Source organism: Lacerta agilis, chromosome 4 (genome assembly GCF_009819535.1).
Source record: "Lacerta agilis isolate rLacAgi1 chromosome 4, rLacAgi1.pri, whole genome shotgun sequence".
Lineage (NCBI taxonomy): Eukaryota > Metazoa > Chordata > Lepidosauria > Squamata > Lacertidae > Lacerta > Lacerta agilis.
This window is the reverse complement of record NC_046315.1, coordinates 62,839,316-62,864,950: the sequence shown is the minus strand read 5'-3', so window position 1 is coordinate 62,864,950 and position 25,635 is coordinate 62,839,316. Positions and strand designations below refer to the sequence as shown.

General features: G+C 42.3%; 2 protein-coding genes across 8 annotated transcripts in view; one reads left to right on the top strand and one right to left on the bottom strand.

Moving 5' to 3' along the window:
* The first annotated feature begins 885 nt into the window (after positions 1 to 885).
* PDHA1 (pyruvate dehydrogenase E1 subunit alpha 1) lies at positions 886 to 17,115 on the top strand. 2 transcript variants are annotated; one of them, XM_033147315.1, is made up of 12 exons: positions 886 to 1,091; positions 3,258 to 3,272; positions 7,256 to 7,324; positions 10,188 to 10,361; positions 11,872 to 11,998; positions 12,450 to 12,541; positions 13,039 to 13,131; positions 13,657 to 13,812; positions 13,918 to 13,989; positions 14,358 to 14,425; positions 15,943 to 16,051; positions 16,922 to 17,115. In XM_033147315.1, the coding sequence occupies exons 1-12, from the start codon at positions 1,032 to 1,034 to the stop codon at positions 17,084 to 17,086; spliced, it is 1,200 nt and encodes a 399-aa protein (XP_033003206.1). In that variant the 5' UTR covers positions 886 to 1,031; the 3' UTR covers positions 17,087 to 17,115. The 2 variants fall into 2 exon arrangements, with proteins under 2 accessions (XP_033003206.1, XP_033003207.1); XM_033147316.1 differs by lacking the exon at positions 3,258 to 3,272.
* Positions 17,116 to 17,752: 637 nt separating this feature from the next.
* The window catches only part of MAP3K15 (mitogen-activated protein kinase kinase kinase 15), a 69,371-nt gene continuing 61,488 nt past the window's right edge, over positions 17,753 to 25,635 (bottom strand). For 5 of the 6 annotated variants that reach the window (XM_033147298.1, XM_033147299.1, XM_033147301.1 and 2 more), the window contains 11 exons: positions 24,837 to 24,994; positions 24,093 to 24,276; positions 22,763 to 22,940; positions 22,126 to 22,300; positions 21,209 to 21,394; positions 20,386 to 20,491; positions 19,684 to 19,894; positions 18,413 to 18,519; positions 18,173 to 18,270; positions 18,016 to 18,092; positions 17,753 to 17,929 (listed from right to left, as the gene is read on the bottom strand). In XM_033147298.1, coding sequence (XP_033003189.1) covers positions 17,851 to 17,929; positions 18,016 to 18,092; positions 18,173 to 18,270; positions 18,413 to 18,519; positions 19,684 to 19,894; positions 20,386 to 20,491; positions 21,209 to 21,394; positions 22,126 to 22,300; positions 22,763 to 22,940; positions 24,093 to 24,276; positions 24,837 to 24,994 — 1,559 coding nt within the window. In that variant the 3' untranslated portion in view covers positions 17,753 to 17,850. Of the gene's footprint in view, positions 17,930 to 18,015; positions 18,093 to 18,172; positions 18,271 to 18,387; positions 18,520 to 19,683; positions 19,895 to 20,385; positions 20,492 to 21,208; positions 21,395 to 22,125; positions 22,301 to 22,762; positions 22,941 to 24,092; positions 24,277 to 24,836; positions 24,995 to 25,635 lie in introns of those variants that run through there. The other variant, XM_033147300.1, reaches the window with a different exon arrangement.

Here is a 25,635-nt window from a genome sequence, read left to right as displayed (position 1 = left end):
ATTTCCCTAAAATTTTGGTTTCATTCGCCTTTCCACTGAAATGTCACAACCTGAACGACCATGGCTTCCTCCCCCCCCCCCCCCAGTTTTGATTCTGGGTACGCCCCTGATGCGGGTGGCACTTGTGGGTTGAACTACAGAGCCTAGGGCTTGCCGATCAGAAGTTCGGCGGTTCGAATCCCCACAACGGGATGAGCTCCCGTTGCTCGGTTCCTGCTCCCGCCAACCTAGCAGTTCGAAAGCATGTCAAAGTGCAAATAGATAAATAGGTGCCGCTCTGGCGGGAAGGTAAACGGTGTTTGCGTGTGCTGCTCTGGTTTGCCAGAAGTGGCTTTGTCATGCTAGCCACATGACCCGGAAGCTGTACGCCAGCTCCCTCGGCCAATAAATTGAGAGGAGCGCCGCAATCCCAGAGTCGGACACGACTGGACCTAATAGTCAGGGGTCCCTTTACCTCACCTTACTCTTAATAAACTTTTGCGGAACACCGTCCTTGATGTCAGGTGACAGAAGCCACGACGGCTTCTTTCTCAACAGCATTTATTTTAATAACTTAATTCAATGGGGCTAATTCCAAGGTTAGTGTTTAGGATCCTGGCCTCCTTAACCAAAGCGCTGGCTGTGGTCAGTGACGCTCTCCCTGTGCAGTGCACAAGTCCCTTTTAATATTGTTCATTATTAGAGCAGTCCCTTTAAACGACGCTTCTGGCCGTTCGGGTTAAATCCAAACCCAAGAAAACGTAATAATTATATAATCTAGTTTCCCAGCAAGAAAGAGGGAACCTCCGGGAACTGCGTCTGTCGGCCTTTTATCGCGGCAGCAACGGTCGCTAGAGGGAGAGCGAGAGCGGCCTCCTCAGCTGTCACTCCGGGCAAGCTGCTAGTCGGCCTGGGCGCGGCAGAGGAAGGCGGGGCATGAAGGCAGACGCCTGAAGGAGACTTGCCGGCCTTCGTTGTAGCGGCCGCAGCGCCCAGAGGGCTTGAACCCGGAACGCGGGTGCCGGGTTTGAGCGGCGACCACCAAGCACCCCATGCGCAAGATGCTGGCCGCGCTCTCTCGCCTGCTGCAAGGCCCGGCTGCTCACAGACCGGTGAGTGAGGCACTGAGGACGGAAGGTCGTGAGGGAAGGGCGGCGGCTTCTCCAGTCTTTGGAAGCTTGCCGCCCCCTTTCCCCCCCTTCCCCACATTCTCTCGAGGCGGCGGGTGGGGGGCGTCCTCCAGCGCCAGCTGCGAAATGACCGTTATTTCTCTCCCCGCTCCTCTATCGGTGGGGGGAGGCCTCGCGAGAGGAATAGAGTGCGAGCCCCTTGGGACCGAGGCCTCGTGGCGAATTCACGCGCGCGTGGGTCAGCTGCAGCAGCTTGCACAAAAGCCACTTACTTCGCAACGATTGCATTTCAACGAGTGCACCTCCGGAAGCTCCTTGGGCGCATTTTTCTTCTCTTTTTCTTAATTGCCCCCCACTGTGTCCTCCATTGCGGTGCGTGTTGCCCGTCGGGTTATCGTGGGCCCCGCAGTAGAATTATGCAGCGTCTCTCCAGTTTCCATAGGAGTAGGAGGGCTGGGGAAAAAAATCCCACACATCTCGCAACCAATGCGCCCCTTTGGTTTCAGGTGAGTCTAAAAAGCCCGGGACACAAATTTTCACTGACCACTAGTGGCTATGGTGGCTCATTTACCAAAAGTAATGTACACTATTCAGCCTTAACTTTGGAAGTGTATACTCGATTCTGAACAAACGAAGCCTCTTCTATTTGTGTCCCGGGCTTTTTAGACTCTACCCATGTACTGGGAGGCGGGTGGTGCTGTGGTCTAAATCACTGAGCCTATGGCTTGCCGATCAGAAGGTCAGTGGTTCGAATCCCTGCAACCAGGTTAGCTCCCATTGTTCCGTCCCAGCTCCTGCCCACCTAGCAGTTTGAAAGCATGTCAAAGTGCAAGTAGATAAATAGGTACCACTTTGGCGGGAAGATAAACGGCATTTCCGTGCACGGCTCTGGGTCGCCAGAAGCAGCTTAGTCATGCTGGCCACATGACCCGGAAGCTGTCTGCAGACAAACACCAGCTCCCTTGGCATATAGAGCGAGATGAGCGCCACAACCCCAGAGTTGTCCGCGACTGGACCTAATGGTCAGGGGTACCTTTACCTTTACCCATGTACTATCTGAAGCCAAAGGGGCACATTGGGAGCTGTGTGTGTCAAGCTGGTAACAAGCTTATACAGTCCCTGGAAGTCAGGAAATCCGAATTGGTCCCATAGCAGCCTCAGCATGGATGTTGAAGTCAATCAGGATCATTGTCTTGGTCAGGGAGGCTTTCCCTTTCTATCTCAGTTCCTTTACAATTCACTGTAATCCTATACTTAGCTAGGAGCAAGTGTGATTTAAGTTTCTGAAGAAGTGTGCATGCACACGAAAGCTCATACCAGGAACAAACTCAGTTGGTCTCTAAGGTGCTACTGGAAAGAATTTTCGATTTTGTTTTAAGTTTCTGAGTAAGCATGTAATATTTATAATTCACTTTCCCCACCCATAATACAGAAGACAAGATAATCTAATTATTGTACTTGTGAGCTACCATAACGTACCATTCAGGCCATAGTCTTCACTTACTTACTGATGTGCAATTTGCACATGTAAAGCAATGAGAATAGGTACTCAAATAGTGCTCAACATTTTTATACACGTGCAATCTGGGTGGGTTTTCTTTCCTGCCAGAAGTTCACAGTGGGGTTCTGCTTTGAATAATGCACACTCTAGATGTCAGTTTTATACTTGGCAACAAGTTTTAAACAAAGGTTACAAAGGAATTTTCCCTTAGATTCCTTTATTTTACAGCAGCCCAACATTTGGAAGCTTTGGCCTGTAAAGGATACTTAACACATCATTACTTACTTGCACAAGATGCCTTTCTGTGTTGTAGTTTGCTTGTAGATGATCACAAAGACAGACAGTATTGCAGGGGTGTATGCAGTTACTGTATAAGATACACCTCTCATTGCTTTAAAAGTATTAGCCTTTATTCTGTTGAACTGACATATTACAAAATTAGATTAACATTTTCAAGTCTGTTTTTCAGTCTGTTTCACATAGAGAAGATTCCACTGCTGAATAAATAAATAGGCCTAATTAAAAACAAGAATTAAAATTTGATGCTCCTAATTTGTTCATGGGGAATATTTTCCTCAAGATTTGTGATAGTATCTGACATAATTTTCTGTTTTATTTCCCCACCCACCCCAATTCTGCTGCTCTAGGGAGCTGTTAGTGAGGTAAGACTCACACGATTATATTAATTGTATGTTCTTTCTGCATTTTAACTGACAATACATAGTTTGATAAAGAAAAAAAAAATTCTACCTGTCATTCTGACCAGTTTTCTTTTTGTGTTCAGATGCAACACTAATCCAAGAAGCATTGTTTATCTGTAAGCAGCTTATACACTTACAAATATATTTACATATTTGTATATGATGATGTTGGACTTCCTACTGCAGTCAGTCCAGCCACTGTGACCCATGGTTGGGAATGGTGGGAGCTGTTGTCAAAACAACCTCTGGAGGGCCACAGATTCTTATCCCTGTATAAAAGTTTTTTACCACATCTCCATATTATTAGTTCTTTGGAGGGGAAAGTGGTGGAGTAGGGAATAAGATAAATAAACCATAAACAAACCACCTACATTTAGTGTAGGAAGTGTTAACTTGATAGGCATTTCTGTTATCCACTGCTGAATTGTTCAGTGATAATTTTTTTCTTAATTATTCTTTAGCTGGTTTTCTTTCAACATTAGGCTATTGTGAAGTGTGTTATATCTGTATACCATCCTGGAATGAATGGTGGTTAAGAACTATAATAATACTAGTTATGTTTTGGTGCATGCAGCTTGAGCATTTCCTCTTCTGAGTGGGGACAAACTCATCACTCATTGCTCTGCAAGTCAAAATCCAAAAGCAAGATTTCTTTTTGGTTTAGGAGAAACAAATCATGAATGCTAGTTTGGACATAATGCTATGCCAGCTGGACACTGCCTCACATTGCTTAAATGTCACTTTATATTTTAAAAAATAAAGTTCTTTCCCTACCACAGAGGAAAACCTTAAGAATGGCTACCATGGAAACTATTCAGGGATTGTTAAAATATACACCCAAATAAGCAATCCTGTCGCTATTAAATATTTCTGGTTAGCCTATTGAAAAAGGTCTTAGACTTCAAGAAATCACAAAGCAATAATTTTTTTCTCTACACGAGGTGTTGTCACCTCACGTAAATTCCTTATAATGGTTCCTGTAGACATATGTTCTGCTGTCATTTAGTTATGCCTCTGTAACAGGGGTGGCTGAACTGTGGCCCTCTATATGTTATTGAGACTCTCTACTGCACAACTGATTGTAAAAAACTTGACTCCCTGCCTGTCCTGTATCACTGCCAATCATTGTTTGCATTTATATGTTGTAACACAGCTATAATTGGTGGGAGCACTGGTGATAATATATATTGCATAGTTCCCTAAATTCTGTGCAATATTTAAAGAAGGGAATAATATTACCTATTCTAGCATGTCCAGCTTTGTTCTTTAATTCTTCTTTACTTCCATACCAATTATGCAAATAGAACAGTGACACTTACTGCTATAATATACCTAGTAAACTGCTTGTTTGCTATGATATGCCTCTCCTATTTCAAATTCCCCCAGGCCCCTGGATTTTCCTAGTCCAATTTTTCCTCAGTGTCTATCCTCATGCTTTTTCTATTCATCTTTGATTCCTTGTGACTAGTTCCTTCCTTTAATTTTGAATTATGGTTAGTTTAGTATTGTATTTAGACAGTTATGTGAACATCTTTGAACAGAAATCTGTGCGAAATGTGGTATATAAATGAACTGACTAGGACTATGACCTTATATACAAAAAATACTTACTGCAACCAAACCAGTGCAGTCGCCTGCAGATTGAATTCCCTACATATGCAACACATTTAATTATTTACCCTTATTTTATTTGTGACATGTTTATTTCTCCCTTTATGGAGGTCTAGTTAGCTTATGTTGTTTTTCCACCCTCCTATGTGAATCTCACCAAAAGATTAGGCTGACTGATGGAGACTCGTCCAAGATTACCCAGGATGCTATATGGCCACGGGCGTCGCTAGGGGGGTGCGGTGGGGGCGGTACGCCCCCGGGCGACAGGGGCCACAAGCGGCGGGTGGGGGCGACAAGCGGCGGGTGGGGGCGACAAGCGGCGCCCCTCCCGCCACTCCCCAGGCAACGCCGGTCACCCCGGGAGCAGCAGCGCTGCACGGATGGGGTGCTCCCTCGGCCGTGCGCTGTTGCTCCCGGGGCGACCGGAGCGAGCGGCGGCGCATGGGGGTGACAAGCGGCAGCCCCTCCCGCCATTCCCAAGCGCTGCCGCTCCCTCCGTCACCCCAGGAGCAACAGCGCACGGCCGAGGGAGCACCCCGTCCGTGCAGCGCTGCTGCTCCCGGGGTGACCGGCAGCGTGGGGAGTGGCAGGAGGGGCCGGCGCTTGTCAGCCCCACGCGCTGCCGCTGGCTCCGTCCCCCCGGGAGCAGCAGCGCACGGTGTGTGCGGTGCTGCTGCTCCTGGGGCAACGGAGCGAACGGCGGCACGTGGGGGGGACAAGAGGCAGCCCCTCCCACCATTCCCACGCGCTGCCGCTCCCTCCGTCACCCTGGGAGCGGCAGCGCACGGCCCGACGACGGAGTGCGCCTGCACGCGCAGGCGCACTCTGTCATCGGATTGCCGCTTCCACAGCCTCCTTTTGAGCCGGAGAGCTTAAAAGCGAGCTCTTCGGCTTAAAAGAGGGCTGCAGAAGCGGCGCCGGCACCCCCGGAACCGCCCTGGGGGCGGAGCGTCATGACGTCACAATGTGATGTCACGACGCCCCGCCCCCGGGGCGTTTCCTTTGCCGCCCCGGGTACCGCGGAGCCTTACTCCGCCACTGTATATGGCTAAGTGGAAATTTAAATCTAGGTTTCCCCAGTTTTAGTCCAACACTCACTGCCACACCACCAGTACTCTTACACGACACCAGGTGGGGTTTATTAATAAATTACCTATGTTGAGTACGCATCTTGTCGTGTGATGACCAGTGTAATTGGTTTAGTGACCTGTTCTTTCTACCCTGCTCCAGCACCATATACAGCAGGGGTGACTAACCCCTGGAGGGTTCTTTTGTGGACCTGGTTTGTCTTTTTAAAAAGAAATTAAAAACCTCCCTGCTTTTATGAGTGTGCGTTGTGATGCCAAAGGGTTTTTTGTGGCTGTCCAAGCCCCCCCCAATTTGTTCATTTTAAAACAAAGTTTACTTAAATATAAATTAAGGGATTTTTTTACATTTAAAAAAAAAATTAACAGTACCTACAAATACCCACTATGTGCCAAAAGGAGCCACCAAAATTCATCTTTTCTTCTTCATCTTTTAAAATTAAATTTGCCGTGCCCACTTTGACATGTAAGCTCTGCAGGGTTGACTATGACTCAGTGCTGCCCTTGTCCTGAAAAAGATTTACTGTCCTTGCTATTCTACTTTTCTCCCTTAACCATAAGTCCTCTCTCTTTCCTGCCTACTTCTTTAAAAAGCTCAAGCGGGGGTGTGACTTATTCCTCTGGCAGTGTGTTGCACAGGATGCTATTCTCTCTTCTGCATTAAGGGTTGCCAGATTTTAATTTTAATCTGAGCACTGAAACACTGGCATTTGAACTAAGTAACGTCAGTTTTTAAATGATCAGTTTTTAAACATCAGTTTTAAAGTGATCTAGCATAATGGAACAATTAGATGTGAAATTTTGGGCAGAGCATGGATCAGGCAGAGAATGCATTCTTTGTTAAGAAAGGATCAAAGAGGTTGGGCTTTCACCCTGCTTGCTCTGAACTGGTGACTTTTGCATCACGGGCAGCAGATCTTATGGAGTTTGTGCACCTATGCCCATGGGTGGAGTGAGGTCACAGAGCAGCTTGTTTGAACCTTAGCTGTTCAGTGGTTGTAAGCATACATGTTTAAACTTTTATATGGTTTTAAAAGTGTGACAAGGTCATACAGGATGATACTTGGTGTGTAATTACTTTACATGTAGAAACATGGTTTCTGGAGCATACATTGCAGTCCGCAATCATGTCAAATGTGTTGTATATTGAAGTTGGAATAATATCTTGTGAAGGCATGAATATCTTAAAAAAAACACCTACTGGTAAGCGTCTTAAACTAACAGCCATCTTTTTATTATCTTGAAAAGGTTGCCCGTGTAGTCGTCGCATCTCGTAATTATGCAGATTTTGCAAGTGAGGCTACATTTGAAATTAAGGTAAGCAGCTTGATTACTTTTAAAAATGCTAATGTATATAGTGTTTCTTATATAATTTGTAATAATTATTATCCTACTTGACTCAGCTGTTATAGCAGATGAATCTCAAGAGGTGCCAGAGCACTGTCTAGTTCTGTTATGTTTCAGTTAGTAAGACTGGGGGATGTGGACACGGTGCTTGTTCAGGGTGACCACTTACGCTCTGGACCCTTGCCCCTTGTGACTGATAAAAACTAGCAGGGAAAGGACATCTGGATGGGCTAAGGAGGTGCTTAATGCCTCCTTGTGAGCGGGGGCAGCCCCTGCCTGCTTGAAGAAGGCAGTGGTAAAAAGAAACCCTCCCTGGAATTGGAAAATCTAAGTTACTACCAGCCAATTGCTAATATCATGTTCTTAGGCATGATTCTTGGGTGGTTGGTTGAGGACAGATTCAAATGCTCTTGGAGAAAACTGATTTTCTAGATCCATTTCAGTCAGGGTTTAGGCCCAGTTTTGGCACAGAAACTGCTATGGTCAACATATAATGACTTCTGTCAGAAGAGAAACGGCAAATGTGTCCATGTTATTTCCCCATGACTCCTCAGTAACTTTCAGTGCCATCAGCCAAGGTATTCTTCTGAGCAGCTGTCTGAGTTGGGGGTGGTGGGGGCACTGTTTTGTAGTTGTTCTGATCCTACTTGGACAGTAGTTTCCAGAGGGTGATGCTTGGAGAGAGTTCTTCAGCCCCAAGGAGCTTTCAGTGTGGGGTTCCTAAGGATTAGATTTTATCTCCTATGCTGTTTAACATCTACATGAAACTGCTGAGTGGAGTTATCCAGAGGTTTGGAGCACTTTGTTAGCAGTATGCTGATGGCACACAGCTCTATTTCTCTTTTACATCTGTAGGTGTGGCAGTGGATGTTGCCTGCTCTTGATGGGGTTACATTCCCTCTGAAGGAGAAAGTACACAGCTGGGGAGTACCTCTAGATCCTGGTGGCCTAGCTGCACCTCTCTCTGGAAAGGGATAGCCTAACTACTGTTGTCTATTCTCTGGTAAACACTAGGTTAGATTACTGCAACACATTTATAGGGCTGCCTCTGAAGACGGTTTGGAAAATTCAGCTGGTGTAGAATTCGGCAGCCAGGTTACTCACTGGGACAAGAAGATTTGAGCATATTACACTGATCCTAGCACAACTGCACTGGCTGCCAGTTAGTTTCTGAGCCCAATTCAAAGTGCTGGTTTTCATCTCTAAAGCCTTAAATGACTCTGGACCACAATACATCAAGGGCCACATCTCTCATATGAACCTACCTGGACCCTCAGATCATCATCTGAGGCCCTCCTTTGTGTGCTTCCTCTGTGAAAGGTCCAGAGGGTGTGGCAACATGAGAACAGGCCATTTCTGCAGTAGCTCCCCATTTGTGGAATGCTCTGCCCAGGGAGATTTGGCTGGTACCTTCAATATCCACCTTTAGGTGCCAGGTGCTCTTCAACCAGGCATTGGGCTGATTAACATCCTATACCCCTTTAAATGTGTTTGTGGGACGAGGTGTGGGGAGGAAAGTTTACTGGTTTGTAGTTTTTTTTTCTTGTTTTTATCATGTGTGTTGTGTTTTTATATTGTGAACTGCTCTGAGAGCTACAAATTCAATAAATAAATAAATTTTATGTAATGCTACTTACAACACTCAAAGCAGTTTACAGGATATAAATTTATTGTTTCACAATAAAACTCCAATATCATGACAAAATACAGTCAAATAAAATAAAATAAAATCATATTACCATGCTATTTAAGTATTGTCTTTCACACTGAAATAGCCTTGGATTTTTAATCAAATATTTTTTAAAAGCATGACCTCCCCAGTTCCTCTACTGTAAATATTCATATAAATTGTGATCACCAATCTTTTTAGACCAATGAACACATTTTGATTTTAGAGTGGGTGCTATAGACACCCCTCTCCTTTCCCCAGCAGTCACTACTTTCCATCAGATACACACACAAACATATACACAAACAAAGAATGAATGAATTGCACACATTTACGCTTCATCTTTCCAGGGGATCTGTGTAAAAGTTAGATCCAGGATAGTTAATCTTGGTCTAAAAAGTTCATAAAGCTGAAAGAGGAAATGGAAAAGTACATCACTCTTCCAGCCTCCTGCTTCAGCTCTGTATACTTTCCAAAGGAGCAAAAGTTAACCACTCTCATTGGGTGCCAAGGAAAGACCTCACAGGCATCATGGTGCCCAGAGGATCAATATCTATTTTTGATAGCACAGATTTTAATTACATCTAAAGCAAGTGGTTATTGCCATATTCTGCCAATTCCAAAAAACAATTACATATTTTGTAAGGAAATAGCTTATATGGTGTGCCCTGTTTATCAGTTTGTTGGATGATACTCAGTTCTGCCCCGTGTCAGCAAGATTTCCCTTGGTTTATCCACCTGTTCCACCTCCTGCATAGGTTTATAAATCTTCGTTGTGTTCCCCCATTAAGTCTCCCGCTCCCCTGAGCAGAAGAGACCCAAATATTTCACCCTTTCCTTGAAGGTACTCGAATCGTAAAAACAGATTAGGATTGCCCTGCTGATCAAGCATCCTAAGAGAATTGGAGGTCCTAGCCAATGAAGTTACTAGCTTTTACCATGGTGGTTCCAGAGCACCTACCAACTATGTCTTTATGCTCTGTGATACTTTCTTACTAGAGCCTTGGCCACATGAACACAGTAGGCAAAGGCAGGGAAAATATGGAATGGTATTCGCTAAGAAAGTGTTACACTGATCTTCTTCAGGACTAGTCTGCAACCACTAAGTTTAAATAATCATTTCGTATGAAAAACCCCTGACTTTTTTATTTTATCTTCCCCCAGAAACATGATCTCCATCGCTTGGAGGAAGGACCGCCCACCACAGCTGTTATGACTCGAGAGCAGGGCCTGCAATATTACAAAACTATGCAGACTATTCGACGCATGGAATTGAAAGCAGACCAGTTGTATAAACAGAAGATTATTCGAGGCTTTTGTCATTTATATGATGGTCAGGTATGTGCCTGAGATAAAGAGACTTTATACTCAAGAATTCTAGGTTTTTGTTGTCTTCTTCATTTTAATGAAGGCTTTTATAGGGCGGGGCGTGCATGAAGAAATTGCATGTCTCCACTCTCCCATACAGAGAATTAAAAGTACTTGCAAAAAGAGAGAATGAAGATGTCCAGCCCTTCCATCAAGGCAGCTGCATATGTAGTTCCTCCCATGCTAGTACTTTGTGGATCCTTACAGAGTATTAATGAAGTTTCCTTCAAAATAATTCCAGTAATTGTAGCCCTGTCAAGTTACACCTACTTCTGAAAGAATTAGACCAGATCACATTGTGGCCCAGCTGTAGGTGAGCCTGTGGCCTTCCATATGTGACTGTACCATCTTTGACCATTGGTCTTTCTGGCTTGAACTGATGGGAGTTGGACTAAAACAAAACCTGAAGGCCCATGGGTTTTCCACAGAGCTATAGTTTTTTCTTTCTGGTGTTTTCTTGCTCTGCTTTTGTACCCCTACAGAGGACCAGATATTAGCACTAAATAGATTAAATAACTGGCTGAACTGGGTCAGTTGATAGGTTTTAATTAAGTAAGTAAGCATATGTTTATGTCCATTCTCCTGATTTGTATTGCTTTTGACCATAGACATAGCAGATGTAATTAGGAATAGTACAAAACTAAATTGCATATTGTACCAGCTTGCTGTTTAAGAGTACCAAACTCTTCTCCATCTGTTGGAACTAAAGTTAGAACTAAAGTGAATGATTAACCTGTGTATTTCTTCTTCTTTGGCCATCACTCGTATCCGATTACACTCGTCTTCCACAAACACGGTTTTAACAATGACTCCGTAAGTGACTGTGGAGGCCAATTCTGGACCCACAAGTCCTTTCACAGTGGGGACACTGGTTCCTGGGCGGGAGTTGATCACGGTAATCTGTGTATTGCAGCTATATTTGGTAGTTTGTTCATAGCAATAGTAATGAGCAAAGGAACACCTGCTGTTCTTTGAAAGATATACAGCTGCCATGTTATTTGAAAGTCCAGTTTCTAGGAAGAGCCTCTCTGCACCCCCCCACCTCCCCAAGAAGGGCCAGGTAGGATAGGACCTGTTTGAGCCCTGCCAATGATGGTCCCCTAGTCTTTCTCAAGGGAAGGCCTCCAAGCAGTGGTATCCAACCCCCACCCAGCTTTCCTGCTCTGGTGGAAAAATTTCCTGGACAGTTTTTCATAATATCATGCACACACACTTAAATATCACTATTTTCATATTCTCCACTAAAACCTGAAGATCTTTCATTGCCAGCATTTGACTATGGCATCATGTGACATATTATGCATTTGTTGTTGTGATAGTAATCTTCCCTAGATACAGTAGTCTTCATTTCTGTTCCTTCAGTTCCTGAACTGTAGTGGAGCTGAAGGTACACAGTTGGTATACTGTTCTTCATTTTATTTCTTACCTGTAGACAATAGCACGTTGTACATTGTTTTCAGGCATGTTTTCTTTACCATAGGAAGCTTGCTGTGTTGGAATTGAGGCTGCCGTAAATCGAACAGATCACCTGATTACTGCTTACCGGGCTCATGGCTTTACATACACCCGTGGTGCTTCAGTTCGAGAAATCCTTGCTGAACTCACAGGTTTGTGTTCAGTGAAATGATATGTAAACAGGGAAAGGAATGGGATTATGTCGGATGTATAGTGGATAGATGGAGGGGGTTTAGGTTCAGTTATTATCTCAATAATGAAACCTAGTAGGACTTTGCTGAATTGCAACACACATATTCTACTCTTCCTCCAAGGAGCAATAGGCTGGTTCATACATGCATGTACAGCTTTTGTTTCTCTACACTTGATTCAAATTCACCAGTGCACTAAGTTATTGTGCTGGTATGCCTACCATAAGGTAGCATATGCTGTAAATGTGTCCCCCCCCCAAAGAACATGAGTTTTGATTAAACTCTAACATTTATTATTCTGAAATAATCTTAAAATCCATCCAATTAATGAGTGTGGGGGGGGGGCTTCATCCTATTATTGACTTAGTAGACACAAGATCACATGGTAAAGATCCATTTTTAATCATTTCAGGTCGGGTAGGTGGGTGCGCTAAAGGCAAAGGAGGCTCAATGCATATGTATGCCAAAAACTTCTATGGTGGTAACGGTATTGTTGGAGCCCAGGTAAGGCTCACCGATAAAAACAATATTTTTCTTTGGGAAGAGACTATATGTTGCTTTTAATCTGGACCATAACCTAATTCATATATAGTTAGGTGCGTTAGCCCAGTGACTTTAGTGGACTTAAATATGTCCAGTTTATGCTGGATGCCCAGTTCTGGCTCTAGTATTTCTTCCATGTAAATCTAACACAGCCCAAATTTCATCCATTCCTGGATAGAACTAATTAGCTAGGCCCAGTTCAGTTTGGCATCTGGCCTGAGATAGAAACTGAAAAAGGCTTAATAGTCTTGATGGGTGATTTTCAGTGGGAGAAAGTCAGATGAATGTAACCTTGTTACATTCTCGTCAGGTTTTGTTTTTTTTTAATACCGTTGTCCACAGTATCCTTCCATATTAAGTGCCAGGGATGAGAACTGGAATCATAGTTCATTATTGTTGGCTGCTGGTCATTATCTTTGTTTGTTTTGACTACCTTTGCATGTTGCAATTCATTGTAGGTTCCTTTGGGAGCTGGCATTGCTTTAGCATGCAAGTACTTTGGCAAAGATGAAGTTTGCCTGACATTGTATGGCGATGGTGCTGCCAATCAGGTAAGCGTCAAGGTTTACTTTGTCGTTAGAAGTTAATTAGAGTCACATAAGCGGAAAGGAGACGTAAATGCTATGGATCATGCATGATAAGTCCAGTTTTGTGCAAAGTGAAATGAAACTGCCCAAATTGTTCTCCCTGCTATCTGGGAGGGAAAGAGGAGCGCAGAAGGCCAAGGCTCACCAGTTCGTTCCTGCTTGTACATATAGTCATGGTCTAGTGCAGTGTTTTTCAACCTTTTTTGGGCAAAGGCACACTTGTTTCATGAAAAAAATCACGAGGCACACCACCATTAGAAAATGTTAAAAAATTTAACTCTGTGCCTATATTGACTATATATAAAGTAATTCTCTTGGATTTTTCAATTTTTCCCACGGCACACCAGGCAACATCTCGCGGCACACTAGTGTGCTGCGGAACAGTGGTTGAAAAACACTGGTCTAGTGAATACAGCCACTGTATGTGTAATTCAAGATTGATGACTACATGAGAGAACTGAAAGTGTACCAAACCTTTTATTCTTCTAGGGCCAGATATTTGAAACGTATAACATGGCAGCCTTGTGGAAATTGCCATGTATTTTTGTCTGCGAAAACAACAGATATGGAATGGGTACTTCCGTAGAGAGAGCTGCAGCCAGTACAGACTACTATAAGAGGGGAGACTATATTCCCGGGATTAGGGTAAGAACATTTTTAATAGGAATGTGAAAGTTACACTATGACCATTCTAGTAAGTTCAACTTTATTCTTAAATGTAATTGGCTTCTTTTTTTAAAAAATCAACAGGTGGATGGCATGGATGTTCTTGCTGTAAGGGAAGCAACAAAATTTGCTGCTGACCACTGCAGAGCAGGAAAAGTAAGTTATACTTTGTGTGTGTGGCGGGCCTCTCCTGCTTTACAAATTATGTAAGTATAGCTGAGGTTTTCACGTTGGAAATATTAACTCTTTGATTTCACAAAATGTATACCCAAAACACAAGGTTTAGAAGGTTATCCATAATAACCTTGTGAACCTCCAAGCAAACTTCCAACCCCCCCAAGTGTTTATTGGGTTGATAATGGAATAGGAAATAGATAGCGTTTTTCTGTGGCCCTCTGAAGCAAGTTGATCTTAAACAGCAGCCCTAAAATGCATGCACACGATTGAGATTGTCATTACCTCTTATCAGCAATTTTTGTCACTATTTTAAAGTTATTAACACCTCTGAATTTTAATTTTGTCAGGGTCCTGTTGTGATGGAGCTACAGACATATCGTTATCATGGACATAGCATGAGTGATCCTGGAGTCAGGTATTTCTCTCTGCATTACAAATAGTTCCTCTCTAGATAGTATGGGGAAAATAGCTGTATGTTCAAATGTCCCCTCATTTTCTGTTAGTAGATCAGTAGTCTCCTTCTCTTATCTCCCTATTGTTGGCTTTTTAACAAATACCAAGGGCATGTTGGCCGTTTGTGGCTAGTTTTATTATTTATTCAAAGCAATATCTGAAGAATGACTGACTGTACAGGCAACAACAAATCATTATCTCCTTTTGAGAGGAAGTGTAATCTTTGGGCTTATACCCTTCCACTCTTGAATAGCTATAGCCTGCAAACCATGTATTTTGGTGTGTGTCTTTCACAATGGCAAGCTTTGCTTCTGGTTTAGGATCCTAGTTTGTGTGTAAACTGGTTTGTTGCTATGCAGGAGGTTGCACAAAGGGAAAAAGAAGATGGAGTATATAAGCCCTCGGCTTGTGCCTGGTCATACTAATAGCAGCTAACTATGATTTGCTATTGCATCTGAATATAACCATTCTGAAAAAATGACAGCACCCAAATTTTATGAGGTAAATGTGAAAAATACCGGTACCCGAGAAACTTGATGGTTTCCATTGTCTTGCTTTTATATTTGTGTGCTTCATTATGGTTAACAGCTACCTACAGGATCATAGATATCTGGCTAACACTGAGGCAGGGCATATGTCCCATCTAGCTCCATAGTGGCTGCACTGGCTGGCAGCACCTCCCCAGATTTTCAGGTGTGACGCTCCCAGCTCTACAGGGCTATGCTGGGTAGTGAACCTGTGACCTTGTGCATGTAAAGTAGATGTGCTACCATTCAGTTATAGCCCTAAAGGGGACCTAAAAAACTAAAACTGCAAGGTGGTATGATATGCAATTTAATGTAGGCAAATAACTGGCTGATAGGTTTTAATTAAGCCTATGCTTAATTTTGTTCTATTCCTAATCACATCTGCTAAAGTCTAAAGTTTCTCATGAGTAGCAAATACTCACTGAAAGAGGAGCTGCTTCCTCTCCCTCCCTCCTGCTCAATCAGGAGGGAGAGCTGGTGGTCCTACACCCCCCCCCCAATCTGTGTATCACGTGTGATAGCATTAAATGCATTCGGTGCTAAGGAGAACTATCTGCTGCTGTTGGAGCCCTGCCCAGAGCTGTGATGCAGAGGTACAAGGAGTATGTTCTTTGAAGGTTGATAGTTCTTACTCTAACTAAAAATCAATATTTGATTTTTAGAGTGAAATGTGCATTTAATTTTTAGTTCTGGAAAAAAGTATACTGAAACAATAATATATTTTTGAAATGCTTAGGCCACTACATGCTACCAGCACATATGCCTATTTTATCTCATTAAAGAAATATAGCCAAGAGGACCAGTCTGCTTTGGTGATTAGCAGATGTAAAAACAGCTCCTGAAAGCTCTCCTCTATTACTTGTCATGCTTGTTAGTATACTGTTGCAATAAGAGTACCAATGCTTGGCAAACAGTTCAGCAGTCTGTTACATTGTCTCATCTTTTTTTACAGTTACCGAACGAGGGAAGAAATTCAAGAAGTGAGAAGCAAAAGTGATCCCATTACACTTCTGAAGGACAGAATGGTGAACAACAACTTGGCTAGTGTGGAAGAGCTAAAGGTAATAAACCATTTCAAATTTGATGAAAATCATTTTACAGAAGTAGATCAATAGGAAGTCTTCACCTCAAATCAGTTACAGCAAGCCTATACCTATTTTGGTATAGGATATATCCTGTGGGGCAGTGTTTACTGAAGGGTACATGGTAGAATTTTTAATTTTACCTAACCATTGTTCTTTTAGCTATAGCAAACAATTTAAAGATTAAATAGTTTTATTTAAACTACCAAATTATATTCAACTGAGAAGGGGTATATGATTATTTGGGAAACACTGCTATTTTGGTACAGGGGCCTATATTGCCTAGTAAAATGTGGCAGTTTCCTCAGGGAACGACATTTGCACAGCCATTGCCTTCTCATATTTATAACCCGACTTTCTGAGGAGTTCTGGTATATGGGATTTGTCACAGTTGGTCCTTCCATCAACCCTGCCGGTTTAGGTTGAGGAAAATTTTGAATTGGGATTCTGCTAGTCACTACAGCTGAAATCATTTGCTGCAGGAACAGGGTTAGTGAATTTGCTAGGAGAGTCCCAGGTCTGTTGCCAAAGTGGAAATGAAGAGTGATGATCGTGATTGGTCATCCATCTCTCTCAGCATGGGAGAAGTGTTCTGTAGCTTATGAAAACATAATCTGCCACAGTTGGTAACTGGTTAGTTGTTCAAAGGTAAGCAGTTCTCACATGAAACATTTTATCAGGATTTCAACTTGGGGAGGGCAAAACCTCTTAACAGCAACTGTGGCTTAAAAGTTTCCAGATTAACTTTGAACCCCTGCATGTACTACAGAGGTAAATGGTACTCTGGGGTTTTAGAATGATTGATCTATTTGGAATCTGCAGTCTTTTGATTTCCCCCTTCTCATACAGGAAATAGATGTGGAAGTAAGGAAAGAGATTGAAGACGCAGCACAGTTTGCCACAACTGATCCTGAACCACCTCTGGAAGAACTAGGCAATCATATCTACTATAAGGAGCCACCCTTTGAGGTGCGTGGCCCAAATCAGTGGATTAGGTATAAATCCGTGAGCTAAGTGAATTGTCACTCCAGCAACCAGTTAAATTAATGTATTTTATACTGGGCTTAATTCTTTTATCTGCTCTAAGAAATAAGAGCAAAACTATTTCTCATGTATATGGGGAAAATTCATATAGTGTGGAATTCTAAAAAGCAGCTGCTCAGAAAATGACAATAAGCATTGTTTATTAATTTATATATAAGCTTCATCGTGTTCTGGATTTCTGTATTTATGAAAGTTATTTAGCTGAAACTTCTTACGTACAGTAAAAAAAGCATATTAAAACGTCCTGAGCAGATATTTCCCATGAGCTTTTTGTATGTTTTTGTCTTTGCATCCCAAATGATTTTGCAACAAAAAGAAGCCTTTTCCAGCATGTTTATTTAACCTTTTTAATATGCACCTAGAGTGAGTCTGTAACCCACTCTTTGCATAGGATCTTTCTACCAACTGTTTTTTTTATCTTATAAAATTATACATAGTAATAATTTATATTAAATCAGAAGCAATTATCATTTTTAAAAAGCAGCTGGCATGCCTAGAATACTATGTATTAGATATGAGTGGTTAAAGTGCACAGGCTACATTTTAGTCTATAAGCAGTTTCCAAGCTACTGTATTATTTACACATCTGAAAAAATACATGATTAATATAGTAGAAAATGCTATCATCACAACTTTATATATATTAGTGCAAAACCTGTATGTACAGTAATTAATAACTTAGTTGGAATGTGTGCTCTCTTCCCATTTCAATTTTTCAGAACTTGGCGTAAGAGTTATGCTTCCAATTCCAAGAGTTTATTCAGTTTTCTGTGCTTTAATATTTCATTCCATATTCGGCAAATAATACCACCACTGTATGAGAAAAATAAGAATAGTAAGAGTCTCAAACTCTTGCTTGGAAGTAAAACACTTCTAGAATCATGCAATTATTTTCTTACCGGAGTCTAAGGAATCGCAAGTCATCTTTAGTGATGTGGTTTAGAACATCACTGAGCGTATAATCCTCTTGAACAAACTGAAAGAAAATAATCATTTCAGTGTTGCTAAATATTATTCAGAAAATGAATTTTGAGGGTCTTTCCCACTTAATCTTACCCTATCAATTGTATCTGAATCAGCTTTCTGTTGCTTTAACCACTTGATCAGTTCTTGGTCTCCGCAGTGCTGAAGAGCAGATGGAGGTGGTTGAATTTCTGCAACAATTCAAAGTAGGTTAATCAAATTTATTACATTGTTACAAATTCAAAAGCTCTACTCAAAAGTGTTGTGTGTCCTAAAGCTCAAGCCATTCCTATCAACTGACCACACACATTTAATGTACATTCTCATATCTACCAGCAGTTTTCAACTGTAGGAGATGCAAGTCTTGAATTCTTTGCTCCAGTGTTTGCCTTAGCAGTGTTTGGTATTCTCTCTCCCTCTGTACCAGGCTCTCCAGTAACCTATTAAATAAAATGGGGGTCAGATTTGGGTATGACATAACATTTTCCCCTTAAAATGTTTCATGATAGTAGTACACTTTTAATGACAACAAAACCTAATTCTGCAACACAAGTATTTTGGTGAATCTGATACTTATATTTTAGTTGTAGTGCCTTGGTATGTCTAAAGCACATATAAAAGTGTCTCTCATCATATGGCTTACCTTAAATCTACATATCTTTGAATTACTGGCTAGCTGGTAGCCTTGATTTTCAAATGCTATCCAATTTAGATTTCTGTGCTGAAATGGTTCCTAGATTTTCTACTTAACCCCAGGCTTCATAATTAAATATTCCAGCACTATGAGTGTGTTACTTGCTGCTGCTATAGTGAGAGAAAACCACAGTAGAGACTGTCAGGCTATGAAAGGAATTTTATACACACTTTCTGTCAGTGCTGGCTAAAGTAAGTGCTGCTCTCAAAGCATACATGTTATAGTTCTCCCTGTAAAGGCACCCTAGAGCATTTAGGACACATTTTACATTTGCATTTGTAACATGGAAAGGTAACATTTAGCCTGAAATAGAGACGCTGCACATGGAGTGCCGTTTGGGGGGAGGGAGAGGAAAAGACATGATGCAGCCTCAGCACTACACAATTGGTTTTTCTAGAAGAATGCGAGTGCCAAATTAACCCTGTATAAACCAAGAGTAGCTAAACTGGCTACATTTTAAAATCTAGCCAATAACCAAGGTAAAGGTAAAGGTAAAGTGGCCCCTGACCATTAGGTCCAGTCGTGTCCGACTCAGGGGTTGCGGCGCTCATCTTGCGTTAATGGCCGAGGGAGCCGGCGTACAGCTTCCGGGTCATGTGGCCAGCATGACAAAGCCGCTTCTGGCGAACCAGAGCAGCACACAGAAACGCCATTTACTTTCCCGCCGGAGCGGTACCTATTTATCTACTTTCACTTTGACGTGCTTTCGAACTGCTAGGTGGGCAGGAGCTGGAACCGAGCAACGGGAGCTCACCCTGTTGTGGGGATTCGAACCGCCAATCTTCTGATCAGCAAGCCCTAGGCTCTGTGGTTTAACCCACAGCGCCACTTGCCTGAAGATGTTTTATAAACACCAGCGATGATCAGTAAAATGGCTGAATAAGCCTGAGCACACTTTAAAGCTGTTAACCTGTTTGTTTCTTGCTTAAGCTTGCCCAACTGCAAGCTGAGCTGCTGCTGAGTGTCAGGGGTTACAGAAGACGTGAGCATGCACACTCCAGATGTAATAACTGTTTCTTCGTGTCTTTTTTGCTGTGCTTGCTGGTAATCCTCATCTACTTCATCTGCATCTTTGTCAACTCCTTCAGTCTCTGATGCTGGTTCAAAGTGAGCTCGAAGTTCTGCACAGAGCAAAAGACAATTGCAGAGGTCAAGCATTTCTTACATTTGCCACTTAAATATCATCTAGTCAGCAAGCTTTTTCTGAGAGAATATAAATAAAATGCAGCTGTCCTTCCTAGTCCCATTTCAGAAAATACAGGTGCCTAGGGAGTTCCTTGATTTTAAGAAATGACAAACTAATAATGTGTGGCAACCTTTCAGAAGAACAATTAGTGAGGATTTGTAGTGAATATGTTTCTGTCCAGACTAATATTCACAAATACGTTAGTCTGTAAAGCACGTTTAACAAAAAAAATCAGTGTTCAAAAAAAAGAACTAGCAGCCATTTACAAGTTTTCGCCAAGTGGAGACCGAAGTACTACTGCAGTTCCAGCACACCAGCTGTACCCGCCTTGGGGAACTCATTCCACAGGTTAGACATTTATTATTGCTTTGCCCACATCATACTTAACCATCCCACTTAACAGTTTACTACTTTGCTTTTACTTACCTGGAATGAGAATAGTGACAGCAGCTTGAACAGCACGTCGTATTATATTATCCATAGCAAACATCCAATGAGGTCTGATTAAATGATTCCTTAGTACTTTGTTAACCTATAAGAAAAGTGTCAAATAAAACAGGGTAGTAGTTTGCCTTAAGCTATAAGCTTGTCATTTAGAACAAGTAGTTTGGGTAAATGTAGGATGACAATAAATTCGCTTGGATTAAGAGCTAGAACACATATTGGAACATAAAAGCAGCCCTGCTGGATCAGACCAAAGGCCCATCTAGTCCAGTATCCTGTTTCTCACAGTGGCCAACCAGATGCCTGGGAGAAGCCCCCAAGCAGGGCATGAGTGAAGCTGTAGCCCAGTGACTGGTATTCAGAGCCATGCTGTCTCTGATCCTGAAGGGATACAGCCTTTGTTTCCACTGTGATGTAGGTACAAAGAAAGCTGTTGCAAAGCAGCACCTAAGATACTGTGTTGTACATCAACAATGCACAGATATTCGACTAAGTCATACTCAGAGCAGACCCCTTGAGGTATCACACTATGCTTCAAGTTCTTTGCACAGAATTGTGCATTGTATGCTCTTTCAAATGCAAAAAAGCGGAGCTCATTTCTACAATTTAGCAGAAGTGAATAAATGAATCTTCTCTGGTCAGCAGGTCAGCTGCTCCATATGATATTCTACAACTCCTTTGTCCTCTTCTGCCCTCCTCCCAATAGTACAATTTTAGAGTTTTAAGTTTAAATAGCAGCAAAAGGTATTATTGGTAGTGGGTCCCTCCCCACACCCCCAGATATTACACTCGCGGATGAACATACTGCATCTTGAAATCCAAACAACACTAGATGAATCTGATTGATGGAAGTACTGTCAAAGTCCAGGTCAATTTTCAACTTGGATATAGTTGATGCCATAACTCTGTGTTCAGGAGAACGTATGAAATCTCTTAAAATCCCAATTATCTGCTTGATATGAGCAACTGAAAGATGCAGTTCTTCAGAACTCTGAAAAAAAAGATGAATATGCAAAATCTTTAAAAAGGCACACCAACAAATTCCACCAATGTATGTATGTATGCATGTTTTCAACCTTGCTGTCACTATTCTGGAAGACTCATTTTTACCAATTCACAGCAAGAGCAGCAGAGGGCAGCTTTCAGTCAGGCACATCACAAGTTTGATTCATGGATTACATTAGCTCATGAGAGGGGAAACAGAACATGAGCTAAATTCAACACTGATGTAATCAAACTGCAGGACTGAATTTGTCCTACCAGAGAGCAGCTTTCTGCCATTCAGTCCTTAAGCAAAAATTCATATTACAATAGTACCATGGGAAAGGGGTGGCTAAAACAAAAATTGGTTGCGGTGGTCAACAAACTTCAGGTGACCAGTTAATTCCATAAATGAGAAGCTCCATTTTACTACTTAAAGGTTGTGATGAACCCCTCTCTGCTTCTCCATGTTTGTAATCTCCACACAATTTTGTGGAAGAAGAAGTTAGGATGAACAGACTTACCCCTGTCTCTTCCAGGGTTGTGCTTATAATCCAAGCCAGAGGCTGACCATCCACAGCAGGGATCCTGCTTTCCTCATGCAGGTTCCCCGAATGATTTAGAACCCTACATGATGAGCACACCAGGCTCTTCACCCCAGACACCCTCCAGATCATGGAGTAGGAAAGGTGGCAGAGCAATAACTTTTACCTCTTCCAAACAAGTGAATAGTCGTATTACCTGTGCTACGCATTCTTTTAAATTGGAAGCTACTTGGTTTTGCTCTTCCTTGAGGATTTTGTACAGAATTGCACGCCGTTCGCTGTCCTTTCGTAGCAAGAAAAGACCAGAATCCCTTTCCTCAAGTGAAGGGGAAGCACTTCGCTCATCTGAAATGGAGTTGTCGTCGGGAACACTGGGCCAGAATGAGACAGCATTCACAAGAAACTGTAAATGACAATGTTGGAGTCCAGAAGAAAACAGCCCAGTTTTTAAAAGCAACTTTCCGATTACTTAAAATGAATGGATTTTATCTTGTGTGCTACAAAGATGCCCACCAAATCCCAAGTTTTATACTAGCTGAGAACACAGCTTTCTATGAAACAAGACACTAATTCAACATCTACAGTAACAGGACAGATTGATCATAATGTGGACTGCATTCATTTGAAGATGCTGCAATTGCTGCTCTTTTTTTGTCAGGGTCTCTTTCTTTTTCCAATTAGACTCACTTGCAGGGGCCTAAACAAACCCCATTCAATACTTTACATTTAACATTTTACTATAGATCTTGTAACACATCCTCCCACCTAAACTATAAGGACAGATGACATACTCTGTGAACCTAACATGCCATTTTGCATAGGTCAGGTTTTACCTTAGTAAATGGGAGAGAGGACTCTTTGTCTGAACCTCTGACACTGAGCGCTTTGCCTTTTCAAATAGCATGTCATGTGGCATATCAGAGTCTGGTGAGACTGAGCCGGGTTCACTGCTGCTGCTGCCAGCCTGCTCTCCCTGGACTGGCAACGGGAGTGATGTGCTGCGATTATAATCTGGAGCACAAAAAGGAAACGGGAATGAATAAACAGGTCCACCTATCTTTTAAGCAAATGAAACAAATGCAGTATAATTAAAATGCAGTTTTAAAAATTGACAAGGTGTGAAATGAAACTACTGGATGTGAAAAAGCCGTGTGTCTGCAAGCTGCAGAAATAAATTGTGATGAATGATGGAAATCCCTTCTCAAACAAACACTAGCAGTGGTTTTTTTACCTTTCTAGTGTAGTTCATCTAGGAATTGGAGTGGAAGGGACCTTGTTCTGAGTGATCTCCAAGCACTGAAAGAATACATGAGATCCAAGAGGCTACTAGCTGATAAGGCGATGTAACCTTGCTTTTGCAGCTCATCCAAAACTGAAATTTGTGTAAGATTGCTCTCTTTGTGAAGCCAAATCAGCCCTTGCTCAGGGTTAAAAAGGTAAAGGTAAGGGACTCCTGACAGTTAAGTCCAGTTGCAAACGACTCTGAGGTTGCAGCGCTCATCTTGCTTTACTGGCTGAGGGAGCCGACGTTTGTCCGCAGTTTTTCCGGTTCATGTGGTCAGCATGACTCAGCCACTTCTGGCGAAACCAGATCAGCACACGGAAACGCCATTTACCTTCCCGCTGGAGCAGTACCTATTTATCTGCTTGCACTGCATGCTTTCGAACTGCTAGGGTGACAGGAGCTGGGACCAAACAACAGGAGCTCACCCCATTGCTGGGATTCAAACCGCCAACCTTCCGATCGGCAAGCCCTAGGCTCAGGGTTACTAGTTGTATAATTTCTTTGACCTCCTTTTTGGTTGACAACTTGAAATGCCTTACAACTTGAGGTGCATGTCTACTGAAAATAGGCTTCATTAAAATTTCTCCAAAAAGGTTTTTCCAGTTTTAAAAAATGTCATTTTGGAGAGGGAAGAAACCCAGCCCTGAATTTCTTCATCCTTTATTAAAATATAGTGTTCTAGTTTCACCAAGTTTGTTATTTCTTGAATTTGTTATATTAACACTAGGATGAACCAGCCCCATAAATATTCTTTTCATAACTTCTTGATTGCTTGGCACATCCAACTGATTTCCTGGTATGTTCAGAACCCAAGATTAAAGAGAAGGATGACGGTTATATCTCCTTACATACAAATATTTTGACTGATAATTCCTTACCTGAAGGCTTGAACGCAATTCTGTTTTTCTTGCCCTTGTTCAACTGTTTCAAGAATGGGTCCTTAAGTAAGTCCGATGCTGTGACACGTTTATTTGGATCAGGTTCAAAGCAGAGCAAAATAAAAGCTCTTGCCTCAGCAGTTAGTGATTCAGGAATTTCAGGGTGAATTTTGAACATTCCAACCTGCAAGTAGAGAAGATGCTTTGCATCACTGAAGCAAGGTAAAGGTACTTTAAAGTTGACTCATGTTAGGGCTCATCCACACTTACCTTTTGCCCCCTCTTTCCAGGCAGAGGTGCACACACTTTAATGCTCTGTGCCGGAGTGTGTATTTTTGGCCCCAACTTTTCCCGCAAAAACCTCTTTAAAGCTGAATCGGAGCAAACGTCAATTTGGCCTTTTGCGACGAAAGCTCCAAACCAAAAAAAGGGGGCACTCGGACACAAACCTTTGTTTGTGGGACATAGCAGGAGCCTGTGGAATAATGTCCTTGCTGAGGCATACAGCTATCTTTCCTTGAGGGACTTTTAGAAGAGCAGCAAAACACACCTATTCCCTCTAGTTCTAACTTGGCTGGTTGTGAAGCAGCTGTAGCTCCGGGCATTCTTTGCATGCAAGTCTTCTCAGGTTTGCTATTCCACATAAATTAATAGATGCTGCTAAATAGTCCATGTCAGGAAGTATTCTAGCAGTAGGGTAATATGTGGAGGGGCGGGAGGTGGGTTAGTACATACAACACTTACTTTGAACATAGCTGCCTGTGGTTCACCCAATTCATGAAAGGGAGGCTTCCCTGTCGCCATTTCAATGGTAGTGCAACCCAAAGACCAGATATCAGCTGGTGCACCATATCCTCGAGGTCCCTTATCAATAATCTCTGGCGCCATGTACTGCAAAGTGCCTAAAGTCATGAAAAAGAATAAGTACAAGTATTATTATTAAAAATCCCTGAACAGATCACACTTCCTTAAGTACTTTGCAAAAATGGCATTTCCCGTACAGATGGGCTTAACAGATGGATTAAGTACCAGTGCCAACAACTCTCAGCTGTTACAATGCATTCTGTCACAAATTTTCTAAATGACTGCCTTGGCTTATGCAATATATTTTAAATGGAAGACAATCCATTGAGTCCATTTAGCTAGACTGAAAAAATGTTGTCTTAAGATCACATTTTACATATTTTTGCACAGCCAAAGGTTTGATGAACAGTAGAAAGGTTACAACCATTTGCTGGATGGTTCACGGGATACTGTAGATCTGTGTTTCCCAAACTAGAGTCTCTAGCTGTTTTTGGACTACAACTCCCACCATTCCTACCTAGCAAGACCAGTGGTCAGAGATGATGGGAACTGTAGTCCAAAAACAGCTGGAGACCCAAGTTTGGGAAACACTGATGTAGAGTACATGCAACTCCCCATTCGTGTGCATTTGAGTTGCGCCAAACTGCACACACACACACATTGTTTTTGGAGCCACAAGGAAGAAAGGGTGTAATGGGGCAGAAGTGACTTGCGCATATCCAGTTGTCATGCGCGGCAA